General features: G+C 49.2%; 2 protein-coding genes across 7 annotated transcripts in view; both read right to left on the bottom strand.

Annotated features, from left to right (window-relative positions):
- Positions 1 to 23639, bottom strand: part of LOC140421968 (uncharacterized) — a 73702-nt gene that overhangs the window by 4389 nt on the left and 45674 nt on the right. The window lies entirely within an intron of this gene.
- Positions 11739 to 21975, bottom strand: LOC140421947 (uncharacterized). 6 transcript variants are annotated; one of them, XM_072506937.1, is made up of 3 exons: positions 21437 to 21975; positions 19329 to 19494; positions 11739 to 13206 (listed from the first exon to the last, which is right to left on the bottom strand). In XM_072506937.1, the coding sequence occupies exon 3, from the start codon at positions 12847 to 12849 to the stop codon at positions 11980 to 11982; it is 870 nt and encodes a 289-aa protein (XP_072363038.1). In that variant the 5' UTR covers positions 12850 to 13206; positions 19329 to 19494; positions 21437 to 21975; the 3' UTR covers positions 11739 to 11979. The 6 variants fall into 6 exon arrangements, with proteins under 6 accessions (XP_072363038.1, XP_072363041.1, XP_072363040.1 ...); XM_072506940.1 differs by having other exon boundaries at positions 19340 to 19494; XM_072506939.1 differs by having other exon boundaries at positions 19354 to 19494.

The raw sequence follows: 23639 nt of genomic DNA, 5'->3' as shown, positions 1-23639 counted from the left end.
CCCAATTCTCCTGAAGGTGCTGATTCAGGCTGATTGACAGATCCATGCTCACTGCTTCCTGTCCTGGACACAGAGATCATAACAAACAGGTGCTGCAGTCGGTCATTCAGCCCATCGAGCCTGCTCAACCATTCAATGGGATCAGTGGCTGATCTACCTCAGCACCATTTTCCCACACATATCCCCCATATCCCGTGGTATGTTCAATATTGAGAAACCTGCCAATTTCTGACTTGCAAATACTTGATGACTGAGGCTCCACAGTCCTCTGGGGTAGAGAATTCCAAAACTTCACTACATTGTCTTTAAATTCATTGACGATCCCAGCCCCGTGTCACTGTCCGTGTGGAGTCTGCACATTCTCCCCGTGTCTGCATGGGTCTCATCCCCACAATGTAAAACGATGTGCAGGGTCGGTGAATTGGCCATGCTAAATTGCCCCTTAATTGGGAAAAAAAGAATTGGGTACTCTAAATTTTTTTAAATAAATTAATTTACAGGATTGGGGCGTCGCTGGTTAGGCCAGTATTTGTTGCCCATCCCTAGTTGCCCTTCAGAAAGTGATGATAAGTGGCCTCCTTGCACACCCACTGTGCTGTTAGGAAGGGAGTTCCAGGATGTTGCCCCAACGACAGTGAAGGAACGGCGATATATTTTCAAGTCGGTCTGGTGAGTGACTTGGAAGGGAACCTCCAGGTGGTGGGGTTCCCAGGTATCTGCTGCTCTTGTCCTAGATGGTAGTGATCGTTTTGCTGAGCACCTTAGGTCTGTGCACATTCAGGACCCTGACCTTCCCGTTGCTTGCCATTTTATTTATTTATTTATATAAATTTGAAGTACCCAATTAAGGGACAATTTTACCGTGCCAATCCTCCTACACTGCACATCTTTGGATTGTAGGGGCAAACGCCAAGCAGACACGAGGAAAATGTGCATACTCCACATGGACAGTGATCCAGAGCCGGGATCGAACCTGGGACCTCGGCGCCGTGAGGCAGCAGTGATTAACCACTGTGCCACCGTGCTGTCCCTGCTTGCCATGTTAACACAAGACCCTGCTCCCATGCCTGCCCTTGGCTTGTTGCAATGTTCCAGTGACGCTCAACGCAAACTGGAGGAACAGCATATCATCTTCCGGTTCGGCACGCTACAGCCTTCCGATCTCAACATCAAATTCAACAACTTCAGATGATTAGCTCTACCCCACCTCAACCCCTTTGTTTTCATTCCATTCCATTTTAACTGTCTATTACCTTTTCTTTCTTTCTTGTCTTTCTTCATATATATATATATTTGCCCCTCACTCTTTCCCCCTATCTTATCCTCCCTTTCTTTACCTTTTGTTTCCTTTGCTTCCCCCCTTTTTCTCATTTTACCGCTCTCCCAACCATGTCCCCCCTCCCCCCACATCTACATCTGTCAAAGCTTACCCTCTGATTTTAGTTTCCCTGCTGTTTGGTCTTTCACACCTTTTATTCTTTCTGGGGACTGCCATTATAATCTTGATTTTATTAATAATCTTTATTGTCACAAATAGAATTACATTAACACTGCAATGAAGTTACTGTGAAAAGCCCCAGTCGTCACATTCCGGCACGTGTTCGTGTACACAGAGGGAGAATTCAGAATGTCCAAATTACCTAATGGCACATCTTTTGGGACTTTTGGGAAGGAACCGGAGCACCCGGAGAAAACCCACACAGACATTGGGAGAACATGCAGACTCCGCACAGTGACCTAAGCCGGGAATTAAGCCTGGGACCCAGGCGCTCTGAATCCACAGTGCTAACCACTGTGCTACTGTGCTGTCCTTTAGCACTCTTTTTCCTTTGTTTCTGTGGTTCTGACTCATCTTTCTTTCCCTCGCCCGACAGTATAAATATCTCCCACTTTCTATCTTTTTTCCCTTTGACAAAGGGTCATCTGGACTCGAAAACATTAGCTCTTTTCTCTCCTTACAGATGCTGCCAGACTGGCTGAGATTTTCCAGCATTTTCTCTTCTGGAAATATATAATGTAGCTCTACAGTACTATATTACACAACTGGAAATAATAATAAATGTGCTTTATTACAGAACCAATAATATATCTAATCTGTATGATGTAACAACACTACACATATTTCAATCCAAAATTAATTTACTGTCCCCTTAAATGTCAGCCATCTCCTGGGGAAATAGCCCGTTAATTGTGAACACTAGGAAAGAGACCATCAGGGGCAGCAAGGTAGCACAGTGGTTAGGCGAGTTGCTTCACAGCTCCAGGGTCCCAGGTTTGATTCCCGGCTTGGTTCACTGTCTGTGCGGTGTCAGCACGTTCTCCCCGTGTCTGCGTGGGTTTCCTCCGGGTGCTCCGGTTTCCTCTTACAGTGCAAAGATGTGCAAGTTAGATGGATTGGCCATGATAAATTGCCCTTCGTGTGCAAAAGGTTTAGGTGAGGTTACTGGGTTACGGGGTGGGCTTAAGTGGGGTGGTCTTTTCAAGGGCCGGTGCAGACTCAATGGGACAATTGGCCTCCTTCTGCACTGAGTATTCTATGAATCCTTTTAGCCAGACAGATAAATGTGTCAAGCTGAGAGAGCAAAGGATGTCAATGTCTTTGAGAGAGAGAGACCTGGGCCAAGCTTTGCAGAGTCTGCACCCTCCCTGGATTCACTTCCTTTCCCTTCAGTCGCTGCAAGTGAACAATTGAAGGTCAGAATGAGAAACGAAATGGAAAGGAGGAGAAAAGAAAGTGTTTTACTCACAGATGTTGGGCACAGCAGGACGTTTCAGTCTGCATGAAGCTGGAACGTCATTAACACAACGCCCGCGCACTGATTGGCTGGAGGACTACAGTCATTCCGGTCCTCCAACTCTTCCCATTGGTTGCTGGCCGACTGGAAAAAAAGCAACGGATGTCACGTGGTCGTGGATGCACTTTTGACCTAAATGGCAATGCACATCTTTTCCTCTCCGTTGGACATGCGCAGTCCCTGTCCGTCCGTCCCCCGGCGCTGTGGATAGAGCTGTTTCCCGGCGCGGGGGACTATGGGAAATTCAGCCGCCAGTACCCATCCGTAGCCCAGTCACCAAACCCCTGGGACTGGGATAAAAGCAGGGGGGGGGGGGGAGAGAGGAGAGAAAGAGGGCGCAGGGACCCCGCCCTGACACAAAGCACATGTGGGTAGTCACTGGGTTTGATTGTGACGTCCCACTGAGAAAACAGTTTGTTAACTTTAGACACCTGGGTGACATATTGGGGAGGGCAATAGGTGAGAGTGAAACTGAACCCGAGAGTCAGCATCTTCAGGGGAGGAGAATTGGGGGAAAGCAGGAGGAGGATAGTGGGATGAATTAGTGTTACAATCAATAGGGAGGGAGTGTGTGGAGGCAGAGTCAGAGAGAAGTAGTATTTCTGTCACATGATCATGAGCATGGACAATTTTATCAAATCATTTGTGAAACCTGGATTTACAATGTCCGTGAAAACATCTTGGGATATTGAATTACATTAAATGTGCTGTATAAATGCAGATTAATCTGTTATTGAAGGCCGTCACTTGAGCTCCTCTACTACCCTGAACACCAAGTCCCCGATCATGAACAGTCTGATTAACCAGCTTATTCACACAGTTCAGACCAGCCCACCCATTCTCAGTGAATCTGCTTTTCTCAGACTCCCATGTAACTCCATCCCTGCTCTCACTGCGCTGAACTCAAGTGCGAACAAATCATTTATGTCTTCAGATTTTTAGTGCGGGAGGTTAAATCTATCAGGAGACAATGAATAGGCCAGTCACTGTTCTCATCAAAACACAAGGCTTAGGGGCTAATGGAGGGCTGTAAATTATGAAAGATTTTGATACACATGGAGAATGTTTTCACTTGTAAGGGTAAGAGAAAAACTAGAAGCTATGAATGTGAGATAATCTAATCAGGAATTCAGGAGAAACTTCTTCCCCAGAGAGTGGTGGGATTGTGGAACTCGCTACCACAGGGATTGGTGGAGATGAACAACATCGATATATTTATGGGGAAGCTGGATGAACATGAGGGAGAAATGATCGAGTCAGATGGGAAAGCATGAGAGGAGACTCAAGTGAAGTCTAAACACTGGCATGGATTGGTTGGGCTGTTTCTGTGCTGTATATTCAATGTAATTTCGCCTGGTATTGCCTTTAACTCTCACATAGTCGATTCCAGGTTAAAGTGAAACAGTTTCACTCCCAGAAACATTTCAGCTCATTGTTTCCAGCTATTGTCCAATCAGTGCCTCTTGTCAGTCAAGTGTCCGTGTGAGGAGTCAAGGTATTCAATTCAACTACAAAGATCTCATGTAATTTGTACCAATATATCTTTGAAGAGCAGATCTTTTTTTCAAATGGACTGGATTATTTAAATTTATTAGGTTTTACTCAATTCTTTAAAGTGCTTGATTATCAGACAGTCTTATTCAAATCGGAGAGTTTGTTTTATTCAAGACAAAGTAGGGACATGATCAGCACCCCTTTCACCATCTCCACCATTGATACCCAGTGGCAGCAGTGTGTAGAAACTACAAGCGGCACAGTAGCACAATGGTTAGCACCATTGCTTCACATCGCCAGGGACCGAGGTTTGAATCCCGGCTTGGGTCACTGTCTGTGAGGAGTCTGCACATTCTCCCTGTGTCTGCGTGGGTTTCCTCCAGGTGCTCCGGTTTCCTCCCACAAGTCCTGAAAGATGTGCTGTTCGGTGAATTGGACATTCTGGATTCTCCCTCAGTGTACCCGAACAGGCGCCGGTGTGTGTTAATGTAAGCCTACTTGTGACAATAATAAAGATTATTCTATTAATCTCCCAAGATTTATTTTCTTTTTTTAAAAATATATTTTATTAAAGTTTTCAAACGCAATTTTTCCCCCTTACAAATCAACAAAAACGGTAACATGATAACTGATAGATAACATGGTTTAAATAAAATAGTGAACTAACAATATAACACAAAATAGTGCCCCCCCCCCTGCCCCTTCACCCCCTCGAGAACAAAAACAATTTACCCCCCCCCCCCCCCCTCTGGGCTGCTGCTGGCTATCTATTTTCCCCCTAATGTTCCGCTAGATAGTCGAGGAACGGTTGCCACCGCCTGGAGAACCCCTGAGCCGATCCTCTCAGCACAAACTTAATCCGCTCCAGTTTTATGAACCCTGCCATGTTGTTTATCCAGGCCTCCACACCGGGGGGGTTTCGCTTCCTTCCACATGAGTAAAATCCTTCGCCGGGCTACTAGGGCCGCAAAGGCCACAATATCGGCCTCTTTCGCCTCCTGCACTCCCGACTCATCCGCTACCCCAAATATAGCTAACTCCCAGCTTGGCTTGACCCGGACCTTCACCACCTTCGCGATCACTCCCGCCACTCCCCTCCAATACCCCTCCAGTGCCGGACACGACCAAAACATGTGTGTGTGGTTTGCCGGGCTTCCCCCGCACCTCCCGCACTTGTCCTCCACTCCGAAGAACCTGCTCAACCTCGCTCCCGTTATGTGTGCTCTATGTAGCACCTTAAATTGGACCAGGCTAAGCCTGGCACACGAGGAAGAGGAATTTACCCAACTTAGGGCATCAGCCCACAAACCCTCCTCAATCTCCTCCCTGAGCTCTTCTTCCCATTTTCCTTTCAGTTATTCTACCAGCTCCTCCCCCTCTTCTCTCATCTCCCGGTATATTTTGGACACTTTGCCCTCCCCGACCCACACCCCCAAAAGCACTCTATCCTGGATCCCCTGTGTCGGGAGCAGCGGAAATTCCCTCACCTGTTGTCCCGTGAACGCCCTCACCTGCATATACCTAAAGATATTTCCCGGAGGCAGCTCATACTTTTCCTCTAGCGCTCCCAAGCTCGCAAACGTCCCATCTATAAATAAGTCTCCCACTCTCCTAATTCCTGCCCGGTGCCAGCTCTGGAACCCTCTGTCCAACCTCCCTGGGGCAAACCTATGGTTTTTCCTGATCGGGGACCACACCGAGGATCCCAGCACACCCCTCTGTCGCCTCCATTGCCCCCAGATACTTAATGTTGCCGCCACCACTGGGTTCGTGGTAAACCTTTTCGGGGAGAGCGGTAGTGGCGCCGTCACCAGCGCTTTTAAGCTCGTTCCTTTACAGGACGCCATCTCCAGCCTTTTCCACGCCGCCCCCTCTCCCTCTATCATCCACTTACGGACCATCGCCACATTGGCGGCCCAGTAATAGTCGCCCAAATTCGGCAACGCCAGTCCCCCTCTGTCCCTGCTACGTTGCAGGAACCCCCTCCTTACCCTCGGGGCCTTCCCTGCCCACACGAAGCTCATGATGCTCCGATCTATTTTCTTGTAAAAGGCCTTAGTGATCAATATAGGGAGACATTGAAACACAAATAGTAACCTCGGGAGGACCATCATCTTAATCGCCTGCACTCTGCCCGCCAGTGACAGCGGCTGCATATCTCACCTTTTGAAATCTTCTTCCATTTGCTCCACCAGCCGAGTCAGATTGAGTCTGTGTAAGGTTCCCCAGCTCCTGGCTATCTGAATCCCCAGGTAGCGGAAGTTTCTTTCCACTATCCTTCGCTGCAGGCCATCTATCCCTCTACTCTGGTCCCCAGGGTGTATCACGAAAAGCTCACTCTTTCCCATGTTAAGCCTATATCCCGAGAAATCTCCAAACTCCCTCAATATCTGCATGACCTCTGTCATCCCCCCCACTGGATCCGCCACATACAGCAGTAGGTCATCTGCGTAGAGTGACATTCGGTGTTCCTCTCCCCCTCTAACCACCCCTCTCCATTTCCTGGAGTCTCTCAGCGCTATGGCCAGTGGTTCAATTGCCAGCGTGAACAGTAATGGGGACAGCGGGCATCCCTGTCTTGTTCCCCTATGTAGTCGAAAATACTCCGATCTTTGCCGATTTGTGACTACACTTGCCATTGGGGCCCCATAGAGGAGTTTAACCCAGCTGACAAACCCCTCCCCGAACCTCCTCAGCACCTCCCATAGATACTCCCACTCTACCCTATCAAATGCCTTCTCTGCATCCATCGCCGCCACTATCTCTGCCTCCCCCTCTGATGTGGGCATCATTATCACCCCCAATAGCCGTCGCACGTTGACATTCAATTGTCTCCCCTTTACGAACCCTGTCTGATCTTCGTGCACCACCCCCGGGACACAATCCTCTATCCTCATTGCCAGCACTTTTGCCAACAACTTGGCGTCCACATTCAGAAGCGAGATAGGCCTATAAGACCCGCATTGCAGCGGGTCTTTATCTCGCTTCAGGATTAGTGATATCGTCGCCTCCGACATTGTCGGGGGTAGAGTCCCCCCTTCTCTGGCCTCGTTAAAGGTTCTTACCAGCAGCGGGGCCAACAAGTCCACGTATTTCCTGTAAAATTCCACCGGGAACCCATCAGGTCCCAGGGCCTTCTCTGCCTGCATGCTCCCCAGCCCTTTGGTCATCTCGTCCACCCCAATTGGCGCCCCCAGGCCTGCCACCTCCTGCTCCTTCACCCTCAGGAACCTTAGTTGGTCCAGAAACTGCTGCATCCCCTCTTTTCCCTCCGGGGGTTGGGACCTATATAACCTCTCATAAAAGGTCTTAAACACCTCATTCACCTTCCCTGCTCTCCGCACCGTAGTTCCCGTTTCATCCCTAACTCCCCCCATTTCCCTCGTCGCTGTCCTCTTACGAAGCTGGTGGGCCAACAGGCGACTCGCCTTTTCCCCATATTCATATCTCATCCCCTGTGCCTTCCTCCACTGTGCCTCTGCCTTCCCTGTGGTCAGCAGGTCAAACTCCGTTTGGAGTCTTCGCCTCTCCCTATATAGTCCTTCATCCGGGGCCTCCGCATATCTTTTATCCACACTCAAGATCTCCCCCAGTAATCTTTCCCTCTCTTTGGCCTCTGTTTTCCCCTTGTGAGCCCTGATGGAGATCAACTCTCCCCTGACCACTGCCTTCAGTGCTTCCCATACTACCCCCACTCGGACCTCCCCATCGTCATTGGCTTCCAGGTACCTTTCGATACATCCCCGCACCCTTCCGCAGACTCCCTCATCCGCCAATAATCCCACATCCAGTCGCCAGAGTGGGCGCTGTTCCCTCTCCTCTCCTAGTTCCAGATCCACCCAACGTGGGGCATGGTCTGAAACAGCTATGGCCGAGTACTGGGTTCCTTCCACTCCTCGAAATCAGTGACCTTCCCAGAACGAAGAAATCTATCCGGGAGTATACCTTATGGACATGGGAGAAAAAGGAGAACTCTTTGGCCAGCGGCCTGGCAAATCTCCACGGATCCACTCCCCCCATTTGGTCCATAAACCCCCTAAGCACCTTGGCCGCTGCCGGCCTTCTTCCGGCCCTGGATCTAGATCTATCTAACCCTGGGTCTAACGCGGTGTTGAAGTGCCCCCCCCATTACCAGGTTTCCTGCCTCCAGGTCCGGGATACGTCCCAGCATCCGCTTCATAAATCCCGCATCATCCCAGTTCGGGGCATATACGGTGACCAGCACGACCTCCATTCCCTGCAGTCTGCCACTCACCATCACATACCTGCTCCCGCTGTCCGCTACAATGTTCCTAGCCTCGAATGACACCCGTTTCCCCACCAGTATGGCCACCCCTCTATTCTTTGCGTCCAGCCCTGAGTGGAACACCTGTCCCATCCATCCTTTCCTTAACCTAACCTGGTCCGCCACCTTCAGATGCGTCTCTTGAAGCATGGCCACGTCTGCCTTCAGTCCTTTTAAGTGCGCGAACACTCGGGCCTCTTAATCGGCCCATTTAGGCCTCTCACGTTCCACGTGATCAGCCGCACTGGGAGGCTGCCCGCCCCCCTCCCCTGTCGACTAGCAATCATCCTCTCTGGGCCAGTCCCACGTCCCGGTCCCGTGCACCCACCCGTCCCTCAGGCAGCGCATTCCCGCCTCGACCACCTTTTCTCTTACCAGCTCCCTTTCGATCTCAGCAGCAGCAACCCAGTTGTCCCCCCCTCCCCCTCCCCCCCCCCCCCACCGCTAGATCCCCATCTAGCATGGTTACTCCCCCCATATTGCTTCCGAAAGTCAGCTGACTTCAACTGACCCCGGCTTCTCCCGCTCTCCTTGACCCCACCGTGTGAGGAACTCCCTTCCTTCTTGCGCCTATCTTCCCGCCATCATCTCTCTGGCGCGGGAAATGAAAAAGAAACCCCGCGCTTTCTAGAACCATCCCGCCCCCCATGGCGCAGCTCCCCCTACAGCCCTGTTCCCATTCCCCATCCCCCGCCTGTGTCTCTTTTTCCTCCCACCGGCACCTACATTTCTCAGTGTCCCCCCCTCCCCAATTTACACCTCTATACATCAGCATTGTCATTTCCCCTCCAACATCAGTCCCTCAGTTCAGGTCCAGTTTCTCTTTTTGAATGAAGGTCCATGCTTCTTCCGACGTTTCAAAGTAGTAATGTCTATCCTGGTGCGTGACCCATAATCGCGCCGGCTGCAACATCCCAAACTTTACTTTCTTCTTATGCAGCACCTCCTTGGCTCGATTGAAACTCGCCCTCCTTCTCGCCACCTCCGCGCTCCAGTCCTGATACACTCGTATCACCGCATTCTCCCATCTGCTACTTCGTACCTTCTTGGCCCATCTCAAAACAACCTCTCTGTCATTGAAGCGGTGAAATCGCACGACCATCGCCCTAGGTGGTTCTCCAGCCTTTGGTCTCCTCGCAGGGACCCGGTGGGCCCCTTCCACTTCCAAGGGGCCCGAGGGGGCCTCAGCTCCGATTAGCGAACGTAGCATCGTGCTCGCATAAGCCCCGCCGTCAGCTCCTTCCACTCTCTCAGGGAGACCCAGGATACGGCGGTTCTTTCTCCTTGATCTATTTTCCAGGACTTCAATTCTTTCGATGCACTTCTTATGAAGCGCCTCGTGCGTCTACATTTTGATCGCTAGGCCCAGGATCTCGTCCTCATTGTCAGTTACCTTCTGCTCCGCCACACGGAGCTCTATCTCCTGGGCCTTTCGTGTCTCTTTAAGCCCCTCGATTGCTTGTATCATCGGGGCCAGCACCTCCTTTTTTAGCAGCTCCACACACCGTCTTAAAAATTCATCCTGGTCCGGTCCCCATGTCGCCTGGGCTCCTTCCGACGCCATCTTGTTCCTTTCTTTCCTCTGCCGCTGCCCTCGAGGATCCTCCGTGATCTAGCCGCCGCCGCCGATCTTTTTCTTCACACTGCGGGGGGGGGGGGCGGGGGGGGGTGGGGACGACGACTCCCTGCTGCTTCACCCCACACCGGGTTTCGTCGCAAAAAATTTCCCGTTGGGGCTCTTAAAAGAGTCCGAAGGTCCGTCAAAGCTGGAGCCGCCGAAACGTGCGGCTTAGCTGGTCATCGCCGCAACCGGAAGTCCCAAGGTTTATTTTCTAAGGGGCCTCTGTGGAGTTGAGGTTTCAATCAGGTCAACCGGGAACTTATTAACTGGTGGAGCAGGCTCGAGGGGCCGAGTGGCCGACTCCTGCTCCTAATTCGTATGGTATTACAGCCTTTATAATAGATTGTAGCATTTACCCTCCTACTGATGTCAGACTAATGGGTCTGTGGTTCCCAGTTTTCTCTCTCTCCTTAAATAGTGGGGTTACATTTACCACCTTCCAATCTGCAGGAACCATTCCAGAATCTATAGAATTTTGAAAGATGATCACCAATGTATCCACTATCTCTACAGCCACCTCTTTCAACACCCTGGGATGTAGAGCAGCAGCTTTTGGGGATTTATTAACTTTCAACGACATTAATTTCTCCAGTACTGCTTTTTCACTAAGACTAATCACTTTCAGTTCCTCGTGCTCACTGGTCCCTTGGTTCTCCAGTGTTTTTAGGGCAATTTCAATATCTTCCTCTGTGAAGACAAACACACACTGTTTAGTTTATCTGCCATTTCCTTATTCCCCATTATAAACTCTCCTGTCTCTGTCTGGAATGGACCCTCATTGGTCTTTGCTAATCTTTTCCTGTTCACATTCCTATAGGAGCTTTTCCAGTTCTCCCCAGTTTGCTCTCATATTCTATTTTCTCTTTCTCAGTTTCTTGGTCCTCTTTGCTGAATTCTAAACAAGTTCCCAATCCCCAGGCTCACTACTATTTGGGCCACTTTATGAGTCTCCTCCATTGATATAATGGAATCTTTAACTTTTCTTGTTAGCCACGATAGCTTCACTTTTGTTGTTTAATTTCTGCTTCTTAAAGGAATCAATATTTTATGTAAAGAAAATGCGAGTGGTTGCCTGTCTATTGTCTATCGTCATACATAGAACAACAAAGAACAAAGAACAGTACAGCACAGGAACAGGCCCTTCGGCCCACCAAGCCTGCTCGGATCATGAAGTCTGACTAAACTATTGTAATTTCCCAATCTACTAGTCAACTTGCCCCTCATACCATGACAGTTTCCTTCTGCAAGAAACACACAGATAAATTAGGCAAAAGAACCATGTAACCACCATAGCCCATCTTCATGGCAATGTGGCTGCTTTGGGAACTAAATATCTTCCAACGTACAAACACCTTTTTCTTTCTGTGCTCCTCGTCAAACTTGGAACCAGGTAATCGCAACGAGGCTCAAAAATGGTCAGCCCACCGGAGGCAGAGGTGTTAGACCGGCCAGTCCAGCAGAAAGAAACCCTCCAATCATCACCAGATGTCAGAATGAACAAAATGCGGTCCTGGATGTCAGTGAGAGCAGAAACAATAACAACGGAGCCAACATCTGTAATTTATTGTGAACTTGTTGGAGTCACAACAGGTGTAATGAATCACAAAACCCCGCCCCACGTTGAGAGCAGATGAATGGTCTCTCCCCAGAATTAACTTGCTAGTGTCTCCGTAGTTGGGATGGATCATTGAATGTCTCCCCTGCTCAGAGCAGGTGAATGGCTTCTTCCAGGTGTGAACTTGCTAGTGCTCTCGCAGGGTGTATGGGTATCTGAATCCCTTCTCTCACGAAGAGCATGTTAACGCCTTCTCCCCTGTGTGAACTCGCTGGTGTCTCTGCAGGTGGGATAACTGAGAGAATCCCTTCTCACACTGAGAGCAAGTGAACGGCCTCTCCCCAGTGTGAAGTCGCTGATGTATCCCCAGGCTCTTTAAAGTAGTGAATCTCTTCTCACAATGAGAGCAGGTGAACGGCCTCTCCCCAGTGTGAACTCGCTGATGTATCCGCAGGTTGGATAACTGAGCGAATCCCTTCTCACACTGAGAGCAGGTAAACGGCCTCTCCCCAGTGTGAACTCGCTGGTGTGTCAGCAGGCTTGATGAAGTAGTGAATCCCTTCTCACACTGAGAGCAATTGAATGACCTCTCTCCAGTGTGAACTCGCTGGTGTGTCAGCAGGTTCGATGAAGTAGTGAATCCTTTCCCACATTGAGAGCAGGTGAACGGCCTCTCCCCAGTGTGAACTCGCTGATGTTTCTTCAGACTGGATAACTGAGTGAATCCCTTCCCACACTGAGAGCAGGTGAACGGCCTTTTCCCAGCGTGAACCCGCTGGTGTCTCTTCAGGCTGGATAACTGAGTGAATCTCTTCTCACACTTAGAGCAGGTGAACGGCCTCTCCCCAGCCTGAACCCGCTGGTGTCTCTGCAGGCTGGATAACTGAATGAATTCCTTCCCACACTGAGAGCAGGTGAACGGCTTCTCCCCAGTGTGATCTCGATGGTGTCTCTTGAGGCTGGATAACTGAGTGAATCCCTTCTCACACTGAGAGCAGGTGAATGGTCTCTCCCCAGTGTGACTGCGTCGATGAGTTTCCAGCTCTGATGGAGATCTGTACCCCTTCCCACAGTCCCCACATTTCCATGGTCTCTCCATGTTTTGGGTCTCCTCCTGTCTCTCCTGGTTGGACAATCAGTGGAAGCTTTGTCCACACACAGAACATGTGTACGGTCTCTCCCCGCTGTGGATGGTGCAATGTTTTTTCAGGCTGTGTAACTGGTTAAAAGCTCTTTCCACAGTCAGCGCTCTGGAACACTCTCACTCGGGTGTGTGTGTCTCGGTGCTTTTCCAGGCACACTGATGGTTAAAATCTTTTGATGCCGACAGATCGGCAAACATTTCTCCTTCTAGATTCAAAGGCCGATGATATTCAGATCCAAGGTATCGAGTGACTCTGTAAGACTGAGACGTGATAATTGAGATTTCTGTCTGTAATTTCTCCTCTTGTAATATCTGTAAAAGGAGTTTACAAAAGTCAACACTCAGTACAGGATATAAATTCAGAACAGATAATTCTAGTTTCTATGGAACATTCCTTCCTCTCATTCCCCAATACCTCGTCTTCAATACCTATTCCCCAGACCTAGTCTCCAGGGAGTGGACTCGGAGGGGCAGGGTATCGGAGCAGTGACTGTAGGAAGGATGAGCTAGCTGACCACTGCACCCTGGTACAGGAGGCCATGCAAGTGGGGGGAGGAAGTGGTCGTTGTCGGGGTTTCTATAATTACGGGAACTGATAACATCCTTTGGAAACAGGGCCGAGAGTCCCACATGGTATGTTGCCTGCCCGGTGCCAGGGTGAGGGGCATCTCTAACTGGCTTGAAAGGCTATTGGAGAGGGAGGGGGAGGATCCAGTTGTTGGGGTTCACGTTGGGACAAACAACATCGGCAAGACTCGGAAAGAGGATCTGTTTGGGGAATATCAGGAACTAGGAACAAAATTAAAAGAACAGGTCCTCAAGGGTTATAATCTCTGGATTATTCCCCGAGCCACATGTAATTTGGTGTAGGAATGATAAAAATTAGGGAAGTAAACACATGGCTAAAGGAGTAGTGCGGGAAAGAGGGGTTCCATTTCATGGGGCACTGGCATCAGTATTGGGACAGGAGGGACCTGTACCGTTGGGACGGTCTCCACCTGAACCGATCTGGGACCAGTGTCCTCACGGAAAGGATAAATAGGGAAGTCACAAAGACTTTAAACTAACAAATGGTGGGGGAGGGGGAGGCCTCAGGAGAACTCAATACAGTTCCAAAAACAAGTAGCAGGACGGTCTGGACTGGGTACGAAATATACCAGTTATAAAGTTTACAGGAGGGACAGAGAATATGGCAGAGGGGGTGAAGTAGCCTTACTGATTAGAAATACTATCACCTTAATGGTGAGGGAGGATAATGAGGGGGAAGCATCCAGCGGAGACCATGGGCTGGATTCTCCGTCGTCGGGATCCTCTGCTTCGCCGGCAGCGCGCTCACGCCCGCCGATTTCCCAATGGCATGGGGGTGCCCATAATGGGAAACCCCATTGGCCAACGGGATGGAGAATCCCACCCCATATGGGTGGAACTGAGGAACAAAAAAATCTAAAACTGTAATGGGTGTTGTGTATCGACCGTCTAGTGGCAGTTCTGAGGTGCTAGATTGTATAAAGGCAGAAATTAGGCGAGTGTGTAGCAAAGGCAGAGTAGTATTAATGGGGGATTATAACTAACACACAGATTGGGAGGGGCAGACAAGCAACTGTCAGAAAGGGAGTGAATTTCTGGAATGTGTCCGGGATAGTTTCCTGCAGCAATATGTTCCAGATGTAACAAGGGGACAGGCAATATTAGATTTAGTTATGAGTAAGGAGCCCAATTTAATTAGTAGCCTAACTGTGCACGAACATTTATCAAATAGTGATCACAACATGATTGAATTCAGTGTAGTGTTTTAAAGTGAAAAGCACGTTACAGACAGTAGAATTTTAGACTTGGGTAAGGCTGACGTTAACGGGATGAGACAGAGACTGTCCACGGTAAACTGGGGAGATCTGTTAATGGGTCAAACAACTGAGGATCAGTGGAGAATATTTAAAGAAACATTTAACGAGATACAGAGCAAGTATATCCCCCCGAGAGGAAAAGGCTCCACTTCACAAAAAAAAAACAGCCACGGACAAATAAAGAGATTAGGGACAGCTTAAAACTAAAAGAGAGGGCGCACAAAAATACAAGACATGGTACAGATCTGGGCGAATGGGATAGGTACAAGGACCAGCAAAGGGTCACAAAGCAGCTTGTAAGAGCGACTAGAAGGGATTATGAAAGGAAACTTGCAAGGGACATCAATATCAATAAGAAGAAATGTTTAGTTATATAAAGGGAAAGCGGGTGGTGAAGAGCAATGTAGGCCCAGTAAAAGCTGAAAATGGAGATATTGTCAGTGATAATGGGGGAATGGCAGACACGCTGAACAATTACTCTGCCTCAGTATTTACAGTTGAAAAGGCGGATAACTTGCCAGAAATTAATAGTCGATAGAGAACAAGGACTTAATACAATTAACATAACTATACCATCACTAACTAGGAAACTAATGGAACTAAAGAGTGACGAATCCCCAGGACCTGACGGTTTCCATCGAGGGTGTTAAAGGAAGTCGGGGAGGACATTGTAGATGCTCTAGCTAGAATCCCTAGATTCAGGAATAGTCCCTCTGGGTTGGAAAATTGCACTTTTTGAAGTACGGATACACCAGCGAGTTCACACTGGGGAGAGGCCATTCACCTGCTCTTATTGTGGGAAGGGATTCACTTTTTAAGAAGGGTGAAAGGGGAAAAACAGGGAATTACAGACCAGTTAGCCAAACACAACATGGTAGCACAATGGTTAGCACTGTTGCTACATAGCGGCAGCAACCCAAGTTCGATTCCCGCCTTGGGTCACTAAGTGTGGAGTCTGCACGTTCTCCGCCGTGTCTGCATAGGTTTTATCCTGGTGCTCCCACAAGTCCCAAAAGATGTGCTGTTAGGTGAATCGGACAATCTGAATTCAGTCCCTCAGTATTAATGTAAGCCTACGTTTGAGACTAATAAAGATTATTGTTATGAACATCTATGGTGGGGAAACTGTTGGAATGTATAATTAGGGGTGGGGTAACTGAACACTTTGAAAAACTTTGTTCGATCAGGGACAGCCAGCTTGACTTATTTTACTGAATTTTCTGAGGAAGTGACTCAGGTAGGGGACAGGGGAATGTCTATGGATGTCATTTATATGGACTCCCAGAACGCATTTGATAAAGTCCCACACAAAAGACAGTTAGCTAAGGTGGAAGCCCTCGGAGTTGAGGGCAAATTATTGACACGGTTAGGAAATTGGTTGAGTGGCAGGAGAGTGTGGGGATATGGGTATTTAATAATATACAATGAAGAGTATAACACCGAGTTGTAGAGAAAACAAAACTTAACTTATTTTATTTAACATTAACTATATACACAGCTCCAGTTGCTGAGTTAGGAGAGATTACTCAAATTTGACCTGTTGCACTTTTCAAGATTAAATTCAATTTGCCACTGTTCTGCCATCTAACCAGCCCGTCCATATCATCCTGTAATCTGAGGCGTTCCTCACCATTTCCCACCCCCCCAATTTTTGTGTCATCTGCCATCCTATCATATCTCCAACATTCACATCCAGATCATTGATGTACGTCCGAACAACATGGAACCCAACACCGATCGCAGTGGAACACCATTGGACACAGGCTTCCAGTCACAAAGACAATCTTTGACCATCTCCCTCTGCCTGCTGCCAGGAAGCCAATTTTGGTGTCAATTTGCATGGAGCCCATCTTGGCCAGTCCCCCATGTGAGACCTTGTCACAAGTCTTACTAAAGTCTATATGGGCTACATGTGGGCGGCACATTTAGATGCTGTTTAGCACAGGGCTAAATCGCTGGCTTTGAAAGCAGGCCAGCAGCACAGTTCAATTCCCGTAACAGCCTCCCCGAACAGGCGCCGGTATGTGGCGCCTAGGGGCTTTAACCAGTAACTTCATTTGAAGCCTACTTGTGACAATAAGCGATTTTCATTTCATTTTTTTCACAGTGGGTCGCACTGTTGCTCCGTAGTTCCATGATTCCAGGTTCGATTCCCGGCTTGGGTCACTGTCTGTCTGGACTCTGCACGTTCTCTCCGTGTCTGTGTGGGTTTCTTCCGGGTGCTCAGGGTTCCTCCCACAAGTCCCGAAAAACGTGCTTGTTCGGTGAATTGGACATTCTGAATTCTCCCTCCATGTACATACAGGGGCTGGTTTATCACAGGGCTGAAGAGCTGGCTTTTAAAGCAGACCAAGGAAGGCCAGCAGCACGGTTCAATTCCCGTACCAGCCCCCCCGAACAGGCGCCGGAATGTGGCGACTAGGGTCTTTTCACAGTAACTTCATTTGAAGCCTACTTGTGACAATAAGCGATTTTCATTTTCATGTACCCAAACAGGCACCGGAATGCGGCGACTGGGGGATTTTCACAGTAACTTCATTGCAGTGTTAATGTAAGCCTACATGTGACAAAAGATATTATCAACTGCACGCCCCTCAACTACACACCTAGTCATCTCCTCGGAAAATTTAAATGAAATAGAATCCACAGAATCCTTCTGCACCGACCCTCCGATAGAGCATACTACCCAGGTCCACTCCCCCTCTCTATCCCCTTTAACCCACCTACCTTTTGGACACTAAGTGGCAATTGTTCATGGCCAATCCACCTATCCTGCACATCTTTAGGCTGTGGGAGGAAACTGGAGCACCCGGAGGAAACCCACGCAGACACGGGGAGAATGAGCAAACTCCACACAATGTAGACCATAGATCTCTTCCTTTCCAACCCCCCACCGTCTTCCTTCAAACCAACTTTCTCCTTCTCATTTCCTGCTTTCAGAGACCCAAAACCTAAGAGTCATAGAGTTTTACAGCACAGAAAGATGCCCTTCGGCCCATCGTGAAAATGCTGCCTGCTCAGCCACAGCAGGTCAAAGATGAAAAGAGAATGCAACAGCTTAGCACTTCATGAAGACACATAGCCATTTGATCTGTCCCTCTCTGCCACCAGCTCAGATACGACACTGCACAAACTTAGCAGCCACGATAGAGTTGGGATCAGCTGTGGTGAAACACTGGAACTGGATCCAGGTCAGGGTGAAATATAGTTTGCTTGCCAGTTCATTGGATGGTGAGATCAGAGATGGGTTCAGCTATGGGTGGACTCAGATGAGGATTTTAAGAGGCACTGATGAGGGTGTACATTGAGAGGCTGAGTGGATTGGCTGGCTTGACAGACAGTCAGTCCCCTTCACTGTCAAGCAGCATGTAGAAGGGGGCATGGGTGGGTGATGGTAGGGTGTCAGATATATATAGGGAAATGAGAGACGAGGGGGAGATGATGGTAGAGGAGCTGAAGGGAAAATGGGAGGAGGAGCTGGGGGAAGAGATTGAGGAGGGGCTGTGGGCAGATGCCTAAGTAGGGTAAACTCTTCGTCCTTGTGTGCCAGGCTCAGCCTGATACAATTCAAGGTTCTACACAGGGCGCATATGACGGCAGCAAGGCTGAGTAGGTTTTTTGGAGTGGAAGATAGGTGCGGGAGATGCGCGGGAAGCCCAGCGAACCACACCCACATGTTTTGGTCATGTCCGGTATTGCATGGGTTCTGGGTGGGTGTGGCAAAAATGATCTCGAAGGTGGTGGGGGTCCGGGTCAAACCAAGCTGGGGGTTGGCTATATTTGGGGTTGCAGATGAGCCGGGAGTGCAGGAGGCGAGAGAGGCCGACGTGTTGACCTTTGCGTCCCTAGTAGCCCGGCGAAGGATTCTACTTATGTGGAAAGAAGCAAAGCCCCCGGGTGTGGAGGCCTGGATCAATGACATGGCAGGGTTTATAAAACTGGAACGGATAAAATATGCATTGAGGTTCGGCTCAGGGGTTCACCGGGCGGTGGCAACCGTTCCTCGACTATCTCGCAGAGCGATAAGGGAAAATAGGAAAGGCAGCAGCAGTAGCCCGGGGGGGGGGGGGGGGCTCATTTCGGTCTTCAGGGGTTTTATGTGTGTGTTTATATATTAGTTATTTATATTTGATTTCACAAAGTTACTATTTTAGTTATTATTTCTGTTGTTTCTTATTTTGTTGTTGGCATTTGCCGTTAGTCAGCATATTATTTATTTAAAAAACGATCAATGTATATATTATTACAAAGTTGTAAAATGGGAAATTTTTGTTTGATCGAAAAACTTAAATAAAATATATATATTTTTTAAAAAGCAGCATGTAGAGGTCTGACTTCAAGTCTCCAAATTGGCAGAGGACATTGTGCAGAATGTGCCCTGTCCACAGCCTCTGCTCCATCTCCTTGTTCTGGTGCAGAACCAGAGGCACTGCTACTGCTGCTCAGAAACCTGTTACAGCCTTTGTTTGGGTCGGTCTTTATAAGACATAATCTCCCTTTGACAAAGCCATGCTGACTATCCTTGATTAATTCTTGCCTCCGCAAGAGATTAATTCTGTCCCTCAGAATATTTATTTCCTGACCACTCACGTTAAACTCACTGGTCTGTAATCGCCTGGATTTTCTCTACTTCTCTTCTTGAATAATGGAACCACATTATCTGTCTCGTCATCTGGCACTGCTCCTGTGACCAGAGATTTGAAAATTATTCTCCTCTCTTGCGGCCCACAGCAGCCTGGGAAACTCTCTTCTGGGCCTGAGGATTTAAACAAGTCACCATGTGAATGTGAGAATGAGAACATAAATTTAATGGGGAGAAAAGAAAGTGTTTTACTTACAGAGGTTGGAGACAGGAGGACGTTTCAGTCTGTGTGAAGCCCAATCTCCTTTCACATAAAGCCCGCGCTGATTGGAGGACTAGCGTCCTTCCGGTCCTAACTCTATCCATTAGCCAACACCTCACAGGAAGGGCAGGGCTTTCCTCCACACATGCGCAGCTTCCCCTCACCCTTGGACATGCGCAGTACCTGATCACCCGCCCGTGCGGCGGATAGAGCAGGTTCCCCAGCGCGGGGGATTGTGGGAGCTACGGCCGACACTGTCCAAACTCCTGGGGTGAAAAGTGGAGGAGGCTTGGGCGGTTGTGTGCGAGCTTGGTGTCCGCCCCCGGGCCGATTCAAAAGGCAGGCCGCCTCTGGGAGCTTCCTGGATGGGGTGAAACAGCAACTCGGCGCCCATTGCTACTGGTCCCCGAGGGAAGGGGAGAAGACCGGTTTCGGAGTACTGCGACCAGTCGTGTTTCAAGTCAGTGGTTGAGCTGCGGAGACGCTGCTTCGGACTGCGAGGTTTGCTGTCGGCGGTTTTGAGTTCGCCCAATGGAGGACGAAGGAATGGAGGAAGGATGGCAGCTGGATAGGCTGCTGGAAGCGGCGGGTCGGAACTGGGAATGGATACCCGATGGGCGGCCCGCGGCCTGCAGCCCGGGGTGGGTTGCTGCCGTTCCTGGGGTCTCCGGGGGTTCGGCCCCCCTGGACGCCCTGTGGGTGGTTGGGACTGACTCTGGGACTTTCTTCCCCGTTGTCGACTGTTACCAACATTGGAGCGACTCTGGCCGCTGCCATTGGAGGACTTTGAGGACATGTTGTTCCTTGTGAAATTCCGGCTGGAGTGCCGGGGTCATGAAGTGGAACGTGCAAAATTAATGGACTCTTTTTATAGACTTTTCTATGTGTGCTAAGGGATTTGTTTTCTTGTTTTCTTTGCTTTCGTTTTATTTAGCAGCCTATGACATTTAACTCATTTCGGGTCTCCCTGAAATGGTATTTAGAAATTGTGGTGGAATGCTAGTTGGTGCAAAACTGCTCTCCCTCCGAATGGTCCCGTGCCTTTGGGCGGGGTCCAGGAGGGGGGAACCCTCTCTCCTCCGCCGCGCCCGGGTCTGGCTCTCCGGAGGTCTGTGCTCTTAGCGAGGAGGGGCCTTTCCCCCGGGGTGTCGGCTGCAGGGCTGGGTGAACGGGGGTGGGTGAGCGGGGATTAGTGTTTGGTGATGGATTCTATCCTGTTAAATCTTTTCTGGGGTGAATTAAGGCCTGGTGATTGGGTTTTTGATATGATACTGTTAAAATGAATCGAGGCCCTGTGGGTCATATTTGTAACTGGAGCGGCCGTATTGTAACTGGAGCGGCCGTATTGTATCGGGGCCTTGTGCCGCGCGACTGCTTGTCTTATGTGTTTAGAGTCGTTACCTTGAAATGTGCCTGTGTCGTACTTTTGGGTTTTGTTTCTTTTCTTTTCTTCTTTGTTTCTTTTGGAGTGGTCGTTTGGTTTCGGGGCCTTGTGCCTCGCGACTGCTTGTGTATGTGTTCAGGGGTCGTTGCCTCGATGTACTTGTGTTTTGTGGTTTCCTGTTCCTTCTTGCTTTTGGAACGGTCGTTTGGTTTCGTGGCCTTGTGCCTCACGACTGTTCGTGTTATGTGACTGTTTGATTGTTACCTGAACTATACGTAGGGCCTGTGCCTTGCGGCTGGTTGTGATCAGTGACTGTTACAACGTTACTGTGAAATATAATTGGGCCTTGTGCCTTGCAGCTGTTTCGTGTTCAGTGACTGTTTAATCGTTAATGTGAAGTGTAATGAGGCCTGGAGCCTTGTAAATGGGTCTGTGTTGATAATTGTGACGACAATAAAAGAGTTACTTACAGGGGTTAGAGGAAATTTCAGTCTGTGTGAAGCTGGAGGAAGAGCAGCTTTGCTGGGCAGACAGTGAAGGAAACTCCGTGCAGCCAGTGACACAGGCCCCAAACTCTGATTGGCTGGACGATCAGCGCCTGTCCGGTCCTCCACAGGTTCCTATTGGCCAATGCCCCTCATGGAGACAATGAGGGGGCGGACTTGGACGGGGATTTGACCGCCCTACGCTGAGCTGTTATCCAATCCGCAGTATTTTGTTTCTGTGACCAGAGATATTGCTCCCAATGGGAGACTGTGTGCTGGGAACGCCCCTCTGAGTCATTGTGACGTCGCATGGAGCCTTGCCTGAATCACTGCTCCGCGGTGACGTTTCCGGGTTCCAGTGCGCAGGCCCGGCGGGCGCAGACGAGAGCCTCGCCCCCAATCATTGTTTTCCCTACCTCCTGCACATCAGCAGACAAGGTTTCCAGGCAACCGGCTGACGCTTCCGGCCAGAGCGAGAAGCCGCTCGGTGATCTCCATCTCCACCTGCGCATGTCCAAGAGAGACGGGGAACTGCGCATTGCAGAGGAGAGCCCACCCTCTGACCTTCCTGCTCAGGTGTTCGCCAATGAGGAACTGGGAGGACCGGAAGGATTCTGGTCCTTCAGCAAATCAGAGCGCGGATTTTGTGTGAATGGCCACTGAGCTTCACACAGACTGAACCTTCCTCCTGTCTCCAACATCTGTGAGTAAAACACTTTCTTTACTCCCCCTTTCCATTTCTTTACTCATTCTGACCTTCAATTGGTCACTTGCAGCAACTGAAGGGAAAGGAAGTGAATCCAGGGAGGGTGCAGACTCTGCAAAGGTTGGCTCCGGTCTCTCTCTCTCTTAAAGACATTTACATCATTTGCTCCCTCAGCTTGACACATTTATTTGTCTGGCTAAAAGGACAGTCTCTTTCCTCATGTTCACAATTAAAGGGCTGGTTTCCTCAGAGATGGCTGACCATTAGGGGAACAGTAAATTAATATCAGACAGAGAAATGTCCAGTGTTGGTAAATGGCATAGATTAGATATTATTTATGGTTCGATATAGTACATTTATTATTATTTCTAGTTTTGTAACATTGTACAGTATCTACGTTATATATTTCCAGTCATCTCTCCCCTCAGAGGGTTGTTAATCTCTGGAATTATTTTCCCACAGGAACCAATGGAGTCTGGGGGTCATTGAATATATTCAAGGATGAATTAGACAGAATTATTTTTTTGAATTTAAAGTGCCCAGTCTTTTTTGTCAATTGAGGGCCTCTCTCAGTTCCGGTCACCCGCTCGCGTGTGCGGTGGATAGAGCAGTTTCTTCAGCACGGGGCGGGGGGGGGGGGGATTGTGGGAGCTGCGGCCATCATTACTTTTCCGGAGCCCAGTCTTCAACCTCCTGGGACTGGGCTGAAAAGTGAGGGGGTGGACATTGACCCCAACATGACAGAAAGTGCATGTGGCTAGAAGTTGGATTTGATTGTGACTTCTCTCCCCCTCTCCCCCTCCCCTCCCCCCCCCCCCCTCCCCCAAACATCTTTTTTAAAATTTAAAGTACCCAATTCATGTTTTTTCCAATTAAGGGCCAATTTAGTATGGCCAATCCACTTACCCTGCACATTTTTGGGTTGTGGGGATGAGACCCACGCAGGCACGGGGAGTTTGTGCAAACTCCACACGGATCGAACCTGGGTCCTCGGCGCCGTGATAGTAGATAGATTTCTGATTGATGAGGGAGTTGAGGGTCACGGGGAACAGGTAAGAAAATGGACTGAAAGTTAAGATGAGGAGTGAATTCTTCACTTGAGGATGTGGTGAAGCTTTGGAATTCTCTACTCCAGAGGACTGTGGAGCCTCAGTCATCAAGTATTTTCCAGATCGAGATTGATAGGTTTTGAGATGTTGAAGTCACCAAGGGATATTGGGGATAGTGTGGGGAAATGGTGCTGAGGTATATCGGCCATTGGGCTCATTACAGGGTTGAGCAAGTTCAGTGGGCCATATGGCTGACTGCAGCTCCTATTTGTGATGGTCACTGTGTCCAGGACAGGAAACCGTGACCATGAGTCTGTCAATCAGCCTGACTCAGCACCTTCAGGAGAATTGGGAGGATAAATATTAGATACAGCCGAGTGAGAATGGAGGGAGAGTGCGTGGGATGGAGATTTACAGCTTTTGGGGAATGAGT

This window comes from Scyliorhinus torazame, chromosome 5 (assembly GCF_047496885.1).
Source record: "Scyliorhinus torazame isolate Kashiwa2021f chromosome 5, sScyTor2.1, whole genome shotgun sequence".
In the NCBI taxonomy this organism is placed as follows: Eukaryota; Metazoa; Chordata; class Chondrichthyes; order Carcharhiniformes; family Scyliorhinidae; genus Scyliorhinus; species Scyliorhinus torazame.
Note: the sequence above shows the minus strand (reverse complement) of the source record. Positions and strands in the feature narration are given on the sequence as shown.

What these genes read in the sequence shown, in the direction of transcription:
- LOC140421947 (XM_072506937.1), bottom strand. Translation starts at nt 12,849, where the DNA reads ATGGAGAGACCATGGAAATGTGGGGACTGTGGGAAGGGGTACAGATCT.